We start from the raw sequence: 17,244 nt of genomic DNA, 5'->3' as shown, positions 1-17,244 counted from the left end.
TACAGGAAATTTGGCTGCTTAATGGAAGAGGGAAGGGGGTGGGGGGCAAAGCAAAGGGGAATAAATATTAACTTATTTAAGAAACGCGTTGGGTTATCGCCGTCGGGACCCGCACCACTTCCAGGAGCGCGGCGGGCCCGTTGCCTCACCGAGAGCGGGGCTGGGTGATGCTCCCGGGCCGGCCTCGGAGTCTCCATGGAGGCTTGGCCCGGCCCCCCTCTGGTTCTGGAAGAAAGAGCCAGGCTCACGAGAGGGGAACCAAGTTCACACGTGGGCATTCACACTCTGGGGAAACTTGGCAAGTTTTTGCCAGGGCTCCCAGCAGGGCTGGGTGCTGGGGGGCGAGCTGCTGAGGCTGCACCGTCTGCCCACTCGGTCCGCTTCCTGCCCCGAAGACTCTGGCCCTGACCTTTGACCTGCCCAGTGCCCCATTGGCCTCCCAGGGCTCCTTCCCAGCATGAGAATGGGTGTAGACGGGCCGGGATAGGATAGGACTTGGGATGGCTCCAGAGTCTTGTGGGTGACAGCTGTGACCAGGCTGGTGGCTGAGGGCAGTGCAGACCAGCCCCGGGGCCAGGTCCAGGCCCTTCCTGCCACACGGCAAAGCAGGACCCCACCGTGGCCCCCCGGCCACGGCCGCCTCCAGGGTAGTCTGTCTGGTGGGAGGCTCCTCCTGGCTGAGGACAGAGCATATGTGCTGTGACCCAGGGGGACAACACCCGGTCTGGGGCCACAGTCCAACCTAAGCTCTCTGACACTGACCCCAGTGGGCAGAGGACACACAGTGAAGGGCCTCAGGCTCAGCCACTCCTTGCTTCAACCCAATCTCTCGGGGGCTCACAGCCTCCCCGGGGCCAGGGCCATGATGTGTGTGCACTGCAGGGTTAGGGGGTGCCCTGAGCCCATGTGCCGGGCCAGGGTGGGGCAGGGAGGGCCCATTCACCTGCTGTGCAGGCAGGTGGAGGGAGGAGGGAGGAGCTGAGGGGCAGGCTCCGTGGCAGGCCCCACCTGCTCCTCCTGGGCACCTGCAGCTATGGCTGTCCCCACCACTTGTGCCCCGTGGATGCTGCCCCCTGGCACTAAGTGGCCAGCTCTGGGCCGCACAGGCCACAGCAGGACCAGGGCGGCCCCAGGTGGCCTGTCTGTAGACCCACGTTTGTTTTTCCCCGTCACCCGGACAGGGGTGGGGATGGGTGTCCCCCACCTCCAGGAAGCCCTCCCCGGTTCCCGGGGGGCACACTGGCTCGTCTCCTCTGTCCTCCAGGAGTCGGGTTTTCGGGGCTGCCCCGGAGGGCCCCAGCTCGAGGCCCAGAGTGAGCCAGGAGACAGTCAGGCCCTCGTGACAGGCGTCTGTGCCAGCCCACACTGCCCACGTCCCTGCCCCTGAGCCCATCTCAGGGTCCCGTGGTCTTCACCGCAGATCAGATGGGCACAGCCCCCAGCTGCCCAGCTCAGAGCAGGCACTTCTAACCGTCCGCCGTGTGGCCAGGGCCTGATGACAGAGCCGATTAGGGGCCCTGGGAGGGGGCTGGACTTGTCTGCACCTGGCCCCGGCTTGAGACAGAAACTCTGAGGGCCATCTGTGCCCCCCCCAAATGTCTCTGGACACTGTGCCGTTTCTGCCCCCTATTTGAGAGGAGAGCAAACTGAGGCACAGGGAGCGGAGTCCTGTCCCTAGGTGCCTTCCTTCTCTGGCCCCGGGGATGCCCTCCCAGCCTGCTGGGGCCTCTGGTTGCCCAGGGGACATGGGTCACATGGGCCCACGTGGTGGCCTCCGCAGGGGGACCCCTCCTCCTTGCCCACACCCCCACACTAGCCGCTGACTCGGCTCTGGCTGCCCTCGTCCCTGACCTTTCCTGGTCTCGGCCGTGTGGGTTTGGTTTCCAGGCACCCGGGAACCCACCACCTCTGCCCTTCCTGAGGTGGCCTTCATCTCTGATCTGCAGCTCTGGGCGTGAAGGAGCCTAGTCCTGTCTTTCCGCCCTCACCCTGTCCCCTCGGAGCCTTTCCTTGCAAGACGCGCCTCCCTCCACACCTCATCCGGCCCGAGGCCTACCCAGGCCTCAGAAAGTTCTAGAACTCATCACCCCAACAACGGACAGTGACAACCCCTGGGTGGGATGAGGGAAGGAGGAAGGAGAACGGATTTCTTGGTTTTTTCTCTTTTTTGTCTTAGCACGTCCATATCCGCCAAGAGTTTCCAGGGGGCACGTACTACACTTGTCATAAAAATAACTTCCAGGTTAAGAAGAAGGCGCGGCCTCCCTGCCCCCCTGTGACCCCCTGCCGCCCCCACATGCCCTGCCTCACGGGCCACCGCTGACCCCCCCACCCAGGGCGACTCTGGAGGACCCCCGGTCTGCAAGGTGAGGGGCACCCGGCTGCAGGCAGGCGTGATCAGCTGGGGCGACGGCTGGGCTCAGGCCGACCAGCCAGGCATCTACACCCGGGTCACCCACTACGTGGACTGGGTCCGCCAGTATGTCCCCGAAGAGCCCTGAGCCGTCCCCGGAGCTGCCAGCCCTCTGCTGGCCCCGACCGCTGCTTCGTCCCCGCGCCCTGCCCGGGGAGCAGGCCATGGGCGCTAATCTTCATTACGGTGCCTGCAGAATACATGTGGTTGTCACTGTGGCTCCGGTTGTGGGGGGGGTCACTGAGGGAGAGGGAAGGGGGCACAGGGCACGGCCAGGTGCAGCTGCGGTCACCGTGGGGTCCCCAGCCCCCAACCACTGTGCCCTGCCCAGGCCCTTGTACCCAGGGCCGCTTCTCAGCTCACTCGCTTGTCTCTTTGGTGAGTGACATCATGCACTTGGGGACAGAGAAAGCAACCAGGACCGTTGAAAAGACCTTTCTGGGGACCCCCAGGCACTGAGATGGGGTTGAGGTGGGGGTTGAGGGGACGTCCCGCACCCCCGTCCCCTCCTCCCCCCGTGCGACACCCCCCGAGCCTCGCGTTTCCCTGCACGCCCTCACCTCTCACGGCCGCGCTCGCCCCTGCTGTCCAGGCTGCTACGGAGGGCGTGGGGTGTCCCCATCCGGGGTCTGAGGGCCGGGTGACTGTGGCCGCTCCTATGCGCACGCCCGAGCTGGACAGGCCACGTGGCCACCCCCACCCGCAGCAACGGGGAGAGTGGCCGGCCGACCCCACCCCGCAGACCACCGTGCTGGTCGGGGGTGGCACCTCGTTAAGGTTCTAATTCGCATCTCCGTGAGTTGTGACGAGAAGGGTCCCTTGGGCGACTGGAGCCCTCGGCCTCGGCACAGGGGGCGGAACGGCGGTCCACCTGCAACACCGGACCGGGTCCAAGGGCCCCACTGCTGGGTGTTCTAGTTGCGACCCGTCCCGTCTTCCCTCTGGGCACCTGGGCGTCCCCCCCGTCACCGCTCACGCCAGCACACAGACTGGCTTCTAGGTGGAGTGGCCTTGCCGTTCAGACGCTGCTCAGCACCGACGCCCCCACGGAGATGGCTCCCTGGGCCCCCAGCCGTTCCTGCCATCCTCGGCCCCCCTGCCCCCTGCGCCCCTGCCCCCCTCCCCCGGCGGGCCCTGCCCCGTGGCTGTGCCGGAAACACAGTCACTCGAGCAAACTGCTCCTGTCCTCTCCCACCTGAGCAATTCTAGTTGCAGACTGTTTACTCGTTTCCGGGTCTTTCTATGAGGTAGACAGCGCTAACCTTTGCCTTTGAAAGTCTGTGGTCTCTTGGCTGTTCAGACACAGCCATGTGCCCGAACACACAGAGAATGACATCACCACCGTCCTTCGGGGAGTCTTCTGGGCTCTCTGGGCCAGAAGGAGCTTTTTAGATCAACATTCACCTCTCTCCTTCCCGTTGTCAGACACAAACACATGCATTTAATCTAAAGTCTCTGTCCTTAGCGGTGAGATTCTGGAATGGTCCACCAGGTTCCTTCTACAGCCCCACCTGACTCCTGCAGCTTGCAGAGGGTGGGGGACAGAGAGGTGCAGGGGGTGGGAGTACTAGGGGCAGAGGGAGCTGTGGGGTGTCCAGCCCTCCCACCGTGCTGGTAGGGCCCTTCCCAGAGGGCCACTGTGTCCGCCGGGCGACAGGAGACCACAGCGGGCCGGGAGGATATCCCCAGGGCCAGGGGAGGGAGGCACCTAGAGCCAGGACACCCCTCCCTGCGCCTCACTCTGCTCTCCGGTCAAATGGGGACAGAAGCGGCACGGTGTCACAGAGACATCAGGGGGCTCCAAGGCTGGTGTCCAGGTTCTCTCTCAACAGACCCAGGTGTCCAGGGAAGCTGAGGGCTCTGCAAGGAGCCACGTGAGGGGTTACGGGTGGGGAGAGGGGTCCCCATTGGTGGAGCCAGCACAGGTGATGGCCCCAAAGTCATGCCTGGGGGGACCTGGGGGTGGTGCCTGTGTGTGTTTCCAGACCTGCCCCTGCACTGGGTGACATCAGGCCTCCTGGGCCTGACCCTGCTGCCCACCCCAACCAGGCTGATGGGCAGGTCACCCCTTCCCGAGGCTCACCATCTGGCGTGTGGCCATGATGGCTTCAGCAAAGGCCCCAACACACAGCTGGTGTCACTGTCCTCATTCATCAGGACAGATGACAAACATGCCTTTTGAACCAAGAGCTGGCAGGACACACAGTCTGTGCCCCGAGAAGCCTCATCCTGCCAGATCATCAGGCAACCCCCCTCATGCCTCACTTTCCCCACACCTAAAGGGTTCACTGACCTAGAGGGTCTCAGAGGGACCCTCCCACCTGGTCTGCGATTTGGAGCTGGGCCGGGAGCCGGGGCTGGGTGCAGACAAGTCCAGCCCCCTCCCAGGGCCCCTAATCGGCTCTGTCATCAGGCCCTGGCCACACGGTGGACGGTTAGGAAGCGCCTGCTCTGAGCTGGGCAGCTAGGGGCTGTGCCCATCTGATCTGCGGTGAAGACCACGGGACCTTGAGATGGGCGCGGGGGCAGGGATGTGGGCAGTGTGGGCTGGCACAGACGCCTGTCACGAGGGCCTGACTGTCTCCTGGCTCACTCTGGGCCTCAAGCTGGGACCCTCCGGGGCGGCCCCGAAGACCAGGCTCCTGGAGGACAGAGGAGACGAGCCAGTGTGCCCCCCGGGAACTGGGGAGGGCTTCCTGGAGGTGGGGGACACCCATCCCCACCCCTGTCCGGGTGATGGGGAAAACAAACGTGGGTCTACAGACAGGCCACCTGGGGCCGCCCTGGTCCTGCTGCGGCCTGTGTGGCCCAGAGCCGGCCACTTAGTGCCAGGGGGCAGCATCCACGGGACACAAGTGGTGGGGACAGCGATAGCTGCAGGTGCCCAGGAGGAGCAGGTGGGGCCTGCCACGGAGCCTGCCCCTCAGCTCCTCCCTCCTCCCTCCTCCCGCCTCCTTCATCCGTTCTGCACAGCAGGTGAATGGGCCCTCCCTGCCCCACCCCAGGCCCGGCACATGGGCTCAGGGCACCCCCTAACCCTGCAGCGCACACACATCATGACCCTGGGGCACCATGGCCTCCAGCCCCTCACCCGGCTGCCTACGGGGCATTTCTCCCCGGCTCCTGCCCAGCACCTGGAGCTCATACCCAACCAGGGGCTCCCAACCTGGAGCTCTTACCCAACTCCCCCCGGGAGCCAGCGAGGACCCTCACCTGAAGGTACCCAGATGGGCAAGCACGTCCCTAAAGGGGAGGACATATTGGCATCATATCCAGGTCACTTTTGCGTGGCAACTGGTTAATTCCCAGAACAGACCTTGCCTTACGAGAGAAGTGGGACGGACAGATGGATGGTCGGAAGGATGGGGGGATGGAAGGAGGGACAGATGCAAGGTTGGAACCACGTGGTGGCCTCTGGTGCAGGACAGAGCTGGGGGCTGTGGCCGCAGAGTGGAGCCAACCCTGAGATCCTCACTCTCCCTTGCCAAGCCTGGCAGGACACCAGCCCCAGCACGGCCCCTGTACCTCGGGGCTGGCCGACACGCTCCCACGGAGAGCCCACTCCACAAAGACTGACCGAACTCTGGTCATTCCTCAAGCTCTTTAATTTGACAGACAGCACAGCGAGGCACCCTGGGCCCCAGGGACTTCCCGCCCGCCCCCTGGCATCTTCTTGCTCCTTCCCCCAGCAGTCAGGGAAGTCCCGGACACTGAGGAGGCCAGAAGCGAAGGCGGAGCCCAGGCCAGGGACGGGGGCGCAGAGGCTGAAGCAGCAGGCTCTGGGGGGAGGAAGGTTCGCTCCTCCGGGCCCAGCCGGGCGGACGGCCAGCAGGCCCTGGTCAGAGGCCCCTCCCGATTTGCTGCGTGATCCAGGGCACGTACGTCTGGACGCGAGCGTAGACCCCGGGACGGTTTCTCGCCGCACAGCTCTTGCCCCAGCTGACCACTCCCACCAAGTGCCAAGCACCCGTCGTCTTGCACACCAGAGGGCCTCCCGAGTCCTCCTGAGGAAGGAGAGACAGCACTGAGCCCCGGCTGGCCTCCAGCACGGGGTGGGGGCCCGGATGGGCTGGGACTCACCTGGCAGGAGTCCCGGCCCTCGGTCCCCGCACACAGCATGTCGTCCTGGATGATCTTCCTGCCCGCCAAGCGGTGGCTGGTGGCGTTGTGGTACTGCTGGTCACAGACGGCGTTCTCCACCAGGCTCACCGCCACTTCCTGCAGACGGTAGGGTGGAGGCAGCGACTCTGGGGGAGAGACGTGACCGGAGGCTGGAGCGTGGCCCCCGCTGTCGGCCACGAGCCTGCGTTCCCGCCCAGATCGCTACCGTGGGGACCCCAGGGTGCAGGGTTCCCATCTCCCTCTAAATTCCTAACACCCGGAAGGTGGGTTCTGCCTTTAGTTGGAAGGACCGGAAAGAAAATGGGGAGAGGGGTGAGGGTTTCTGCCCGCCCCCCCGATATCTTCCTATAAGTTGGGAAAAAACTAAGAATATGAATTTCCTCGTCACAGTGTTGGGTCCTGAGCTCAGTTGTGCTTCAGGGACCCTCCAGCCTCTGGGGTCGGATCTCCCGATTGGGATGCACACGGGGTGGGGTGGGGGAGGGTGTCGGAAGGCGATTCCTTTCCAGAACCTGCAGCCGCCCACCCGCCAGGACTTCTCCGTGTGGCCAGGTCGGGAAATGCCTCGCGCGGCCCCGAACCCCTCCCAACCCTCACCCCGTACACACCATGCATCATGATGTTGCCCCAGCCGGTCACCCAGCACTCGTCCTCTGGGGTGACCTCAAGCGGGGCCGACGGGAGCTTGACAGGCCTGACGTTAGCCGTGTATTTCACAGAGTGTGACAGCTGGAGCAGGGCCACGTCCGCACCCAGATCGGCGTCGATGTAGTCGGGGTGGACGATGACGCGGGTCACATTCAGCAGCGTCCTCCCCCCGTACAGGTACACGTCCCCAGCATGGATGCGGTAGGCTGCCGGGTCGGCGTCCTTCCTGGGTCGCAAAGAAGCCACGGAGGCGGGTCCTTCGAGGGCGCCCCCCCCTCGCCCCGCGGGGAGGCCGAACCCTGCCTGGAGCCCGGATTCCCACACCTCCTGATTCGCCCAGAGCTGGACGGCAGCGAGCGGGACTCACCGGTCGATGCAGTGGGCGGCGGTCAGCACCCACTGGGGATGGATGAGGGAGCCCCCGCAGATGTGCACCCAGGAGGCCCAGTTATACTCGTAGACTTTCAGGCTGACCTGCCACGGCCACTTCCCCTGGGGGGCACTGTGGCCCCCGACGATGCCCACCAGCTCGTTTCCAGGGAGGGAGGCTGGGAAGCAACATGAGCGGGGAGGGAGGCCGGGCCTTGGGGTCCAGGGCCGAGCCCCGTCCCCACCTAGGCCTCCCCCGAGGGCACGGACAGGCAGCCCCAAGGCCCCCCAGCGACTGGAACTGGAGACAAGGTTACAGGAGCCTCTGGGAAGGGAGGACCCCCGTGGGGTCAGGACTCACCTGGGCTCCCCGCGACGCAGGTCCCCGAGAAGAAGGGGGTCAGAAGCAACAGCCACAGCATCTGCAAAGAGATGGGCACAGAGGGACAGCTCAGGGCAGGGGTGGGCCAGGGGCCTCTGCAGCCGTGTGAGAGGGGACAGCGCCCCTACCTTGACAGGCTCCACGGGTCTCTGCTCTGGGGGCCCCCGTGGTCCTTTATCTTTTGGCCACAGGAAGTGGGCGGTCGGCTTGGGCAGTGTTCCATTTGGGGGGGGGGGTGGAGGATGGGGAAGAAAGGCAGCCGGGTGTCAGGCAGAGTGTGTGCAGGGGGGTGGGGAGCCGGTTCCCCATCACACACCCGGGAGGCCAGACTCCCACCCTGGCCGCCCACCCTTGGCTGACTGCACTTCTCACGACACGTCTGAGCACCAGAGGCCGCAGAGCCCGTGGCAGGCCCGGCCCAGGGCGCTGTCCACCCACCCTGCCCCGCTTCCTGCCAGTGCAGTCACGTCTCTTCCCCCGCGTTGGCCTGCCGTCAGGGCCACGGTTGGATCCCCGCACGTGGCGCAGTGCCCCTGTCCCCGGGCCTCCACCCCATCCTGAGTGGACAAACCGGGCTTCACAGCCCACCTTCCCAGCTGCCACCAATAGCACACATCCCGGTGGCCCCCAAGGGGGCAAATGATGCAATTTTTGTGGCGAGACACACGGTGTCCCCTAAGGGTCCCCCTGATGCCGTATTGAGGCATGGGGAGGGCAGAGGTCCATGGTCTGAGATAGGTTCCTTGGACACCACCCAAGAGAGTTGAGTGTAAGCATACGGCTCCTTCTACATCAGCCAATCCAATCTACATCAGGGAGCCTGAACCCTGTGAGCCCCTTTTTCCTTCCAGCTTAGGGAAGCAGCCAGCCCTCCAGCAGCTTTTGCGTCATGGCTGGGCCACCAAGGGTAAACGTCTGGCTGTCCACATGCTGGCAGCCTTGGTCTAGCAAATGTCAACATGAGCAGCTGCTATATGGGGGATTCTCCTCCATTGTGATCAGGGCCTGGGACAAAACATGACGAGAGAGAGACAGGAGTGCCCTGTGCTCCTGGACAGGGCTGCATGCACAGAGCAGATAGCCTGAAGCCTGGGGAGAGGTGGACAAAGAGACAGGTAAGGAGAGAGAAACTGCATGAGTGATAGGGGAATGGGGCAAGACTGAGAGAGTGAAAGGAAGAAACACAGAGAGGTGTGGTTAGAGAGACACAGAGACAAAGAGGAAGTACAAGGAGAAAAGTGGAGACCTGGTCCAGGTATGTGGACGGGGCAAGATGGTCCAGGGGAGAGGGGATGTGTGAAGTGGCTCTGAGTGTTGGGGCAGAAAGGGCTGGTATCACGGGCATCATAGTTTCATGACTCTAAGACTCCAACATCCCTGGGGCCAAGCTCTGCAGAGGCCATTGCAATTGAAAAGATGGGCATCCGTCACTTCTCCCGGATGTCAGGAGCTCAGCGTTGTGGGGCTCAGCGTTATGTTCTGTCATGGAGAAGGATGTCTTCAGGGAGAGTGTGCTGCTCTTTGGCAGGTAAACTCCAGAGCCCGCCCTGTGGGGAGGTGTCCCGGGGTCATCTGCCTCACTGGCCCAGGCCCTGTGGGATTTCCCCCCTCCCGCCACCAGCTGGCGTTCCTCATGTTCTGAACCCAGGCATGAGGCATTGTGTTGCCCCCAGGTCCGGCAGTCTGCACCTGGCAGAGTTGAACGGCTGATAGTGATAAAAAGTATTTGACAAGAAGGTCCGTATTCTCCCTCTGGAACGAGCGGTGTGCATCCAAATCGTGGGTTGCTATGGTCCTGTCCACAACCAATCTGAGGATTCCAGAAGGTAGGTGAACCTTTAAAACACCATAGTCTTCTCTTACATCCCTCAAAGACAATTCCTTTTCCCAGCTTTCTTTTCATTTTGAAGAGATGGCAATTACTAATTGAAGGCATGATGGTCCTGTAGGAAATTGACCTACACGACTGATGGACATTATTTCATCCATCCGTATCCCTAAAGCACATTTCATGGGAAATATAAGCCACGGATGCATGTCATAAATTCACAACAGATGTGCAGCTCCCTGTAAGTTGCATGCTGACCTTGTCACATATGTGTCATCAGATATTATTAGTGACTTTTCAGATAAGCTCTAAACGTCAAGATGGTCATGTTGGAGAATCTGGTATAGACAGAATTTCACAGATTCTAAATTAGGAATGATTTTTCATTTTTAATGTTTCTTTTTCCTTTTATGAGAGAGCCCGAGCTGGGGATGGGGGAGAGAGTGGGAGATACTGAATCTGAGGCAGGCTCCAGGCTCTGAGCTTTCGGGATAGAGCCTGACGCGGGGCTCAAACTGATGGGCTGCAAGATCATGACCTAGTGGAAGTCGGACCCTGAACCAAGTAAGCCACCGAAGCGCCCCAGGAATGGTAGTTTATTGGCAAAGAAAGACAAATTAAAGATAGCATAAAGGATGTCGACTTTTAATTGAAATATTCTTCAGACATTTGTTGTATTCGTTTTAGGCATACATTGTAGTCCTTCCATATGTCTATAAATTATGTTGTACTTAAGCACAAGTGTAGCTATCCTGTGAAAGCATGCAACAGTATTATTACAGGATGGACTCTCTTCCATTGGCTGTCCCTTGTATCCCTAGGCTCATTCATTCCATAGCTGGAAGCCGGTCTCTCTCTCTCAAAGGTGTCCATTCTTTATCTAACCTAAACACTTAGGTGGTCAACACCATTACCTCTTGTTCAGCATGTGTAATTTGGCGGTCTATTTTTCTGGGAACATTGCTTAAAGCATTACAAATGATGTCATTACGTTAATAAATTCGGTTTCATTCTTCCCTCACAAGAAAGGAGAAGGAAAAGATTTCTTGGTGTCCCAGGCCCTGTCACTAAGACCCTTCCCAATGTGGAGAACAGGCTGGGTTGCCCAGAGCACCTTCGGTCCCTCAGCTGGGCCCCCCGGGCCTTCAACATTGCAGGAATTCCCATGGTGGCCAGCAGAGAGAGCTCGAGCACCACAGACCCGGAGGGGCGGGTTCCTCTGCCTGGACAGTGATGGCCAGCAGAGGGCGCACCATCGGCTTTTCTGACCCAGGGCACCTGAGAGCAGGAAGGGTCCCTGTTGCTCCCAGAGGACTCAGGGCCTCTGCTGCTGCCTCAGGACAGAGAGTAGAGCTGCCTTTCCAGGGCGTTCTGCCGCCCACCCCAGGGGAGACCTTGGGAGCTTTGCAGCAACTTGGCATCTCCTGAGTCACCGGGGAGAAGCTGCCTTGTTGTGCTGAGTGCTGAGGAGGGGGCGCTGGGTGGCTGCCCTGGGCAAGCTGGTTGCTGGGCAACTCCCATGTTTCATTCCTCCCCTTCCCAGACAGTATTTGAACAAGACATATTTCACTGAAGGACTCATGGATTGCGGGGTCCCACTACATCACCTCATTGATGCAGTCGATGGTTTGTTCCGGATTCAGGCTTGTTTCCGGGATGAAACCCTGACAGAAATTCAGAGGAACGGGAGCTGCATTCCGTTAGGACGTGAATACATGAAATGCTCATCTCAGGACCTTCTAGAAGAATGAGCTGGGACCCAGTTTCTGCGTCCTGCTGGAACCAGAGACCGAGGTAAGGGCACAAACTGTCCCCCACATCATACATCCTTTTTTAAAAATTTCATGGTTATTTTTCCAACCTAGTGAAGTGATTGAAAACTACAGAAAACCTGGTAGGTAGGTGTCATTAACCTTATGTTACCTTTTAATTTAAATTCCAGTGAGTGAAGACCCAGTGGAATATTAGTTTCAGGTGTCCAATATAGAGTAACACTTGCACGCGTCGCCTGGTGCTCATCCCAGGGGCATTCTTAATCCCCAGCAGCTGTTTCACCCATTCCCCACCTCGCTGTGGAAGCCCTCAGTTCGTTTCCCAGTGAAGAGTCTGTTTGTCACTGGGTCCTTCACACACACCCCCCTTTGTTTTGTTTCATTTCCCCGTGTTAGTGAAATCATCTGGTATTTGTCTTTCTCTGACAGGCTTTTTTCACCTAGCATAACATTCTGTCGCTCCTCCGCCTCGTGGCCAATGACAAGATTTCCTGTTTTTACGGCTCAATAATATTACATTCCATACACTACATCTCAACTTATTCATCAGTTGATGGATACTCGGGAATTTTCCGTAATTTGGCTGTTGTAGAAAATGCTGCTGTAAACATCAGGGTGCATGTATCCCTTTGAAGGATTATTTTTGTATTCTTTGTGGAAATACCTCGTAGTGAAATTGCTGGATCGTAAGGTAGTTCCATTTGCTTTTTTTTTTTTTTTTTGGATGAATCTCCGTGATGTTTTCCAGGTGGCTGCACCAGTTTGCATTCCTACCCACAGTGCAAGAGGTTTTCTCTTTCCTCACATCCTTGGCAACACCTGCTGTCTCATCATTCATTGATTTTAGTCATTCTCAAAGATGTGATGTGCTATCTCGTTGTACTTTTGAATTGTATTTTCCTGAAGATCAGTATTGTTGAGCATCTTTTCACATGGCTTTGGCCATGTGTATGTCTTCCTTGGGAAAATGTCCGTTCGTGTCTTCTGCCCATTTTTAACCAGATTTCTCCTTTTTTGGGTGCTGCGTGACTTTATATATTTTGGACAGTAAACCTTTATCAGATGTCATTTACAAATATTATTCTGTAGGTGTTTTAGGTTTGTTGATTATTTCCTTTGTGACAGAAGCTTTTTACTTTTACGAAGTCCCATTATTTTTGCTTGTGTTTCCCTCAACTCAGGAGATGTATCTGCCAAGACGTTTGTACAGCCATTGTCAAATAAGATACTGCCTGTGTTAATTATCCTCTGGGATTTTTATGGTTTCAGGTTTCACACATAGGTCTTTATCCATGTTGGATTTACTTTTGTGTATGTTGTAAGAAGGTGGTCCGTTGTTGGTCTTGTTTTGTTTTGCAGGTTGCTGTCTAGTTTTTCCAAAACCATATGTTGAGGAGATTTTTTTTAAGTGTATGTATTTATATTTGAGAGACATAGAGAATGCAGAAGAGGGGCAGAGAGAAATGGGGACTGAGAATCCCACACATGCTCTGCACTGCCCTGAGATCATGACCTGAGCTGAACCCACAGTCACACGCTTTGCAGCCACCCATGTGTCCCCAGACTACCTTTTTTTTTTTCCATTGGATATGCTTTCCTGCTGTGTTGAGAATTAATTGACCATATAGGTGTGAGTTCATTTCTGCATTTCCGTTCTAATGATCTTTGCATCTGTGTTGTTGTTGTTGTTGTTGTTGTTGATGATGATGTTGTTTTTGGCCAGGACCATACTGGTCTGTTCAGTACAGCTTTTTAATACAACCTGAAGTCTGGAATTGTGATGCCTCCAGCTTTCGTTTTCTTCTTCAATTTTGTTTTTGCTGTTTGGGGTCTTTGTCGTTCCATACAAATTTTGGGATTATTTGTTGTAGTTCTGTGACAAATGGTTTTTTTAGTGTGATAGGGATTTCATTACATATGCAGATTGTTTTGAGGAGTGTAGACATTTTAACAGTATTTTCTGCTTCCCATCCATGAGGGTGAAATCTATTTCCTTTTCTTTGTGTCCTCTTCCATTTCTTTCATCAGTGTTTCACAGCCTTTAGAGTACAGGTCTTTCACGTCTTTGGTTAGGTTCATTCTAGGTATCTTGGGGTATTTGGTGCACCTGTCAATGGGATGGATCCCTTACTTTCTCTTCTGTTAATTCATTACTCGTCTACAGAAATGCAATAGATTTCTGTACATTGATTTCTGCATATTGTGATTTGTCGAATTCGTATATCAATCCTAGCAATTTTCAGGGGAGTCTTTCCTGTTTTTTTTAGAGAGCATCATGTCGGTTCCAAACAGCGAAAGTTCTGCTTCTTCCTTGCCAATTTGGATGCCTCGTTTCTTTTTTTTGTCTGATTGCTGTGGCTAGGACTTCCTGTACTATGTGGAATACTAGCGGTGAGAGGGGTCTTTCCTGTCTTCTCCCTGACCTTGGAGGAAACACTTTCAATGTTTCCCCATTGAGGTTGAGATGAGTTGTGGGTTTTTCCTAGATGACCTTTATTATTTGCAGGTAGGTTGAGTCTCAATGTACTTTGCTGAGGGTTTTTATCATGAATGGATGTGACATTTTGTCAGATGGTTTTCCTGCATCTGTTGAAAGCATCATATTGTTCTTATCCTTTCTTCCATTACTGTGGTGCATCATGTTGATTGATCTGTGAATGTGGAACCACCCTTGCAGCCCGGGAATATATCCCACTTGATTATGGTAAATGATTCTATTCATGTATTGTTGACTTTAATTTGAAGGTATTTTAATGAGAATTTGTGCATACATACTCATCAGGCTGTTGGCCTGCAGTTTTATTTAAAATTTTTTAACATATTTTTAAATGTTTATTTCCTTCCTTAGATAGAGTACCTAAAAGTGAGGGAGGGGCAGAGAGACAGGGAGAGAGAGAATCCTGGCCATGCCCCACACTGTCAATGCACGGTCCAATGTGGGACTCAAACCCACGCACCGCAAGATAATGTCCTAATCCAAAATTAAGAGTTGGACGGTAAACCTACCGAGCCACACCGGAGCCCCGGCAGTTTTCGGTTTTGGTGGAGGCTTTATCTGGTGTTGGTATCAGGTAATGATGGTGTTCTTAGTATTGTTTAAAAATTTTTTTTTCAATGTTTATTTATTTTTGGGACAGAGAGAGACAGAGCATGAACGGGGGAGGGGCAGAGAGAGAGGGAGACACAGAATCGGAAACAGGCTCCAGGCTCCGAGCCATCAGCCCAGAGCCTGACGCGGGGCTCGAACTCACGGACCGCGAGATCGTGACCTGGCTGAAGTCGGACGCTTAACCGACTGCGCCACCCAGGCGCCCCAGTATTGTTTAATTGAAATAATAACATTCACGGTAGAGAAAACTGAATGCATGATAAACACTTCATAGAAACCTCTACTTTACATACTTTAAGATAATAACGTATGTATATACCACTCTATTATGTGGTATGTAAATTAAGTGTTTTTCTGATCTTGAACGAGCATGTCATTGAAAGGCTTTCCATAAAGGTGGTTATCCTGGATAATGAATGATACTCAGATTTTACAGGATATACTTCACTTCCTGCCTGAACACTGTCAAAACTAAAAATGTACACACGGCCAGATGAATCATTGTGACTGGCTCACTGATTGTAAAGAATCCTTGGTTTAATATTTTCACACATATTTTTTTATCAGGAATACAAGAGAATCAAATGTTTCCAAATCAAAGAGATATTCAAAGACTGGAAGAACAATAGGGAATTCGAGGGGTTTCAGAAGGATAAGATGTGACCATGAAGTGGCAGTCACAGGCAAGCAGCTTTTTCTGGTCCACTTTGACAGGTTTGCATGAGGATATGTGACTTGCCAAAGGGTAAGTCCCAGAAGTACCAGAGGGAAAGACAACGCTTTAGGGAGAGGTGACTTGGAAAGGGTGCTTCTGTGCCTAAATGGTGGCTCAGCAACCTCGCTGGGGGTCGGTCCCTGGGTGAAAGACATCGAGAGGCCAACAGTAACCTAGACTCCCAAAGATCTTAGTAACATAGATCAAAGTAATTTAGAGCCACAAAGATCTTAGAGCCACAGAGTTGATCTTCCTCTATGATTAGGAGAGAGTTACAGTGTCACAGGATATGATCATTGGGCCGGCAGTAGATGGCTAAAATATTATTTAGGGCTATACATGTAATAAAAAATGTATACATAAAATTTGGCTTTGGAATGTTAAGAAAAATCACAGGCCCAGCATGGAGTTCCTTATGCTAAGGTCCCATGTCACTAAACCTAATTTCATTCCTGTAGGAATGTAACCTTTAACCAGTCAGCAAAGAATTTCCTAGCCAGTGCTGGAAATATAGCTCATAGATCCTTGCCATTCCCCTCAGAGAGGCAGTCTTGCCTAAATCAGGTATTCCATGCTCCTAATTTTTTTAAGTTTATTTATTTTGAGAGAGAGAGAAAGAGGGCACATGCAAGGGAGGGGCAGGACAAGAGGGAAAGAGACAATCCCACGACCAAGAGTTCATGATCTGAACCAGGATCAAGAGGCAGACACTTAACCAAGCCATCCAGGCACCCCGAGAATGTGGAGTTTCAAAGGTTGGAAGCCTTGGCTGGGACACAGCCCTGAGGGCACTGGCCTACTCCTGAAGAGAAGGCAGCCAACAACTGCCTAGTAAGGCAGATGGCATGGAAACAGTGATCTGGACAAAGCCTGGTGCACACAGTGGGGAGATTATACACTCATCGTGGAGACCATCCCTGAGAAGCAGTGTTCACAACGAGGGGACAGAGAGCTAGGACAGAGGAGCTGCGTGGGGCCATTTCCCTGCTCTGCCCCCTGCCCCCTGCCCCCCAATAAACACAGAGCCATCTGCTGGAAACAAGGCAGTTCCCACCCTGGCTGCCTAAGCTGCTTACACCAACCCCACCTTCCTGTGCTCTGGCAAGACTGGTCATTCAGGGTTGCCTCAGTCCCAGTGGAGCTGGCCCCTTCCCCAGAAGACCAGGTGAAGCCCATGACCACACCACCTCTCTTGACCAAAGAGTTGTGCAGGGCTTCACTTCTAGGAGCGGTCGTTTCAAGTCTCCTTTCGCAAGCAGATCAGAGCAGACCTAGATCAGACTCACCTCATTCTGGCCAAGGACCCTACCTTGCCCATACAACTGACCTGAAGGATAGTGCAGCCAGAACACAAAACAGTGCACGCAACACACACCACAGACACTCCGTGAAGTGCCAGGCCCTGGACACTGGATGACCTCCTCTTCATAAAACCATTCAACTCACAGGCAGGTAACACAATGAGCTTTGGTAACACAGAGATGGCAAATACTCAACCAAAATTCCAAGACGAGAGGAAGGCAACCCAAATGAAAGAATAAGATAAGGTCATGAGCAGAGAAATGGAGGGAACACTTCCAAACTCATTCTATGAGGCCAGCATGGCCTTGAGTCCAAGCTGGACAAAGACCCCACTAAAAAGGAAAACTACAGACCAATTTCCCTGATGACCATGGATGCAAAACATCTCAACAAGGAGTGGCAAACTGGATCCGACAATACATAAAAAGAATTATTCAGCACAATGAGGAGGATTTTATTCCTGGGATGCGCAACCGATTCAATATCTGCAAATCAACTGATGTGGTATATCACATTGATAAAAGAAAGGATATCAACCAGATGATCCTCTCAATAGATGCAGAATAAACATTTGACAAAATGCA

The 17,244-nt window shown here is 55.2% G+C and overlaps 1 protein-coding gene and 1 long non-coding RNA gene across 5 annotated transcripts in view; one reads left to right on the top strand and one right to left on the bottom strand.

The window, feature by feature from the left end:
- Positions 1-6,000: 6,000 nt before the first annotated feature.
- LOC123382545 (serine protease 29-like) lies at positions 6,001-8,142 on the bottom strand. Its single transcript, XM_045047697.1, has 6 exons — positions 8,063-8,142; positions 7,914-7,974; positions 7,551-7,731; positions 7,144-7,409; positions 6,494-6,660; positions 6,001-6,417 (listed from the first exon to the last, which is right to left on the bottom strand). The coding sequence occupies exons 2-6, from the start codon at positions 7,972-7,974 to the stop codon at positions 6,253-6,255; spliced, it is 840 nt and encodes a 279-aa protein (XP_044903632.1). The 5' UTR covers positions 8,063-8,142; the 3' UTR covers positions 6,001-6,252.
- A 24-nt stretch (positions 8,143-8,166) lies between these two features.
- LOC123382547 overlaps positions 8,167-17,244 on the top strand; it is an 85,616-nt gene continuing 76,538 nt past the window's right edge. For all 4 annotated transcript variants that reach the window (XR_006591069.1, XR_006591070.1, XR_006591068.1 and 1 more), the window contains exons 1-2: positions 8,167-9,462; positions 9,608-9,760. This is a non-coding gene — a long non-coding RNA (uncharacterized LOC123382547). The remainder of the gene's footprint in view (positions 9,463-9,607; positions 9,761-17,244) is intronic.

The sequence above is a fragment of the Felis catus genome, chromosome E3 (assembly GCF_018350175.1).
Source record: "Felis catus isolate Fca126 chromosome E3, F.catus_Fca126_mat1.0, whole genome shotgun sequence".
Classification (NCBI taxonomy): Eukaryota; Metazoa; Chordata; class Mammalia; order Carnivora; family Felidae; genus Felis; species Felis catus.
Note: the sequence above shows the minus strand (reverse complement) of the source record. Positions and strands in the feature narration are given on the sequence as shown.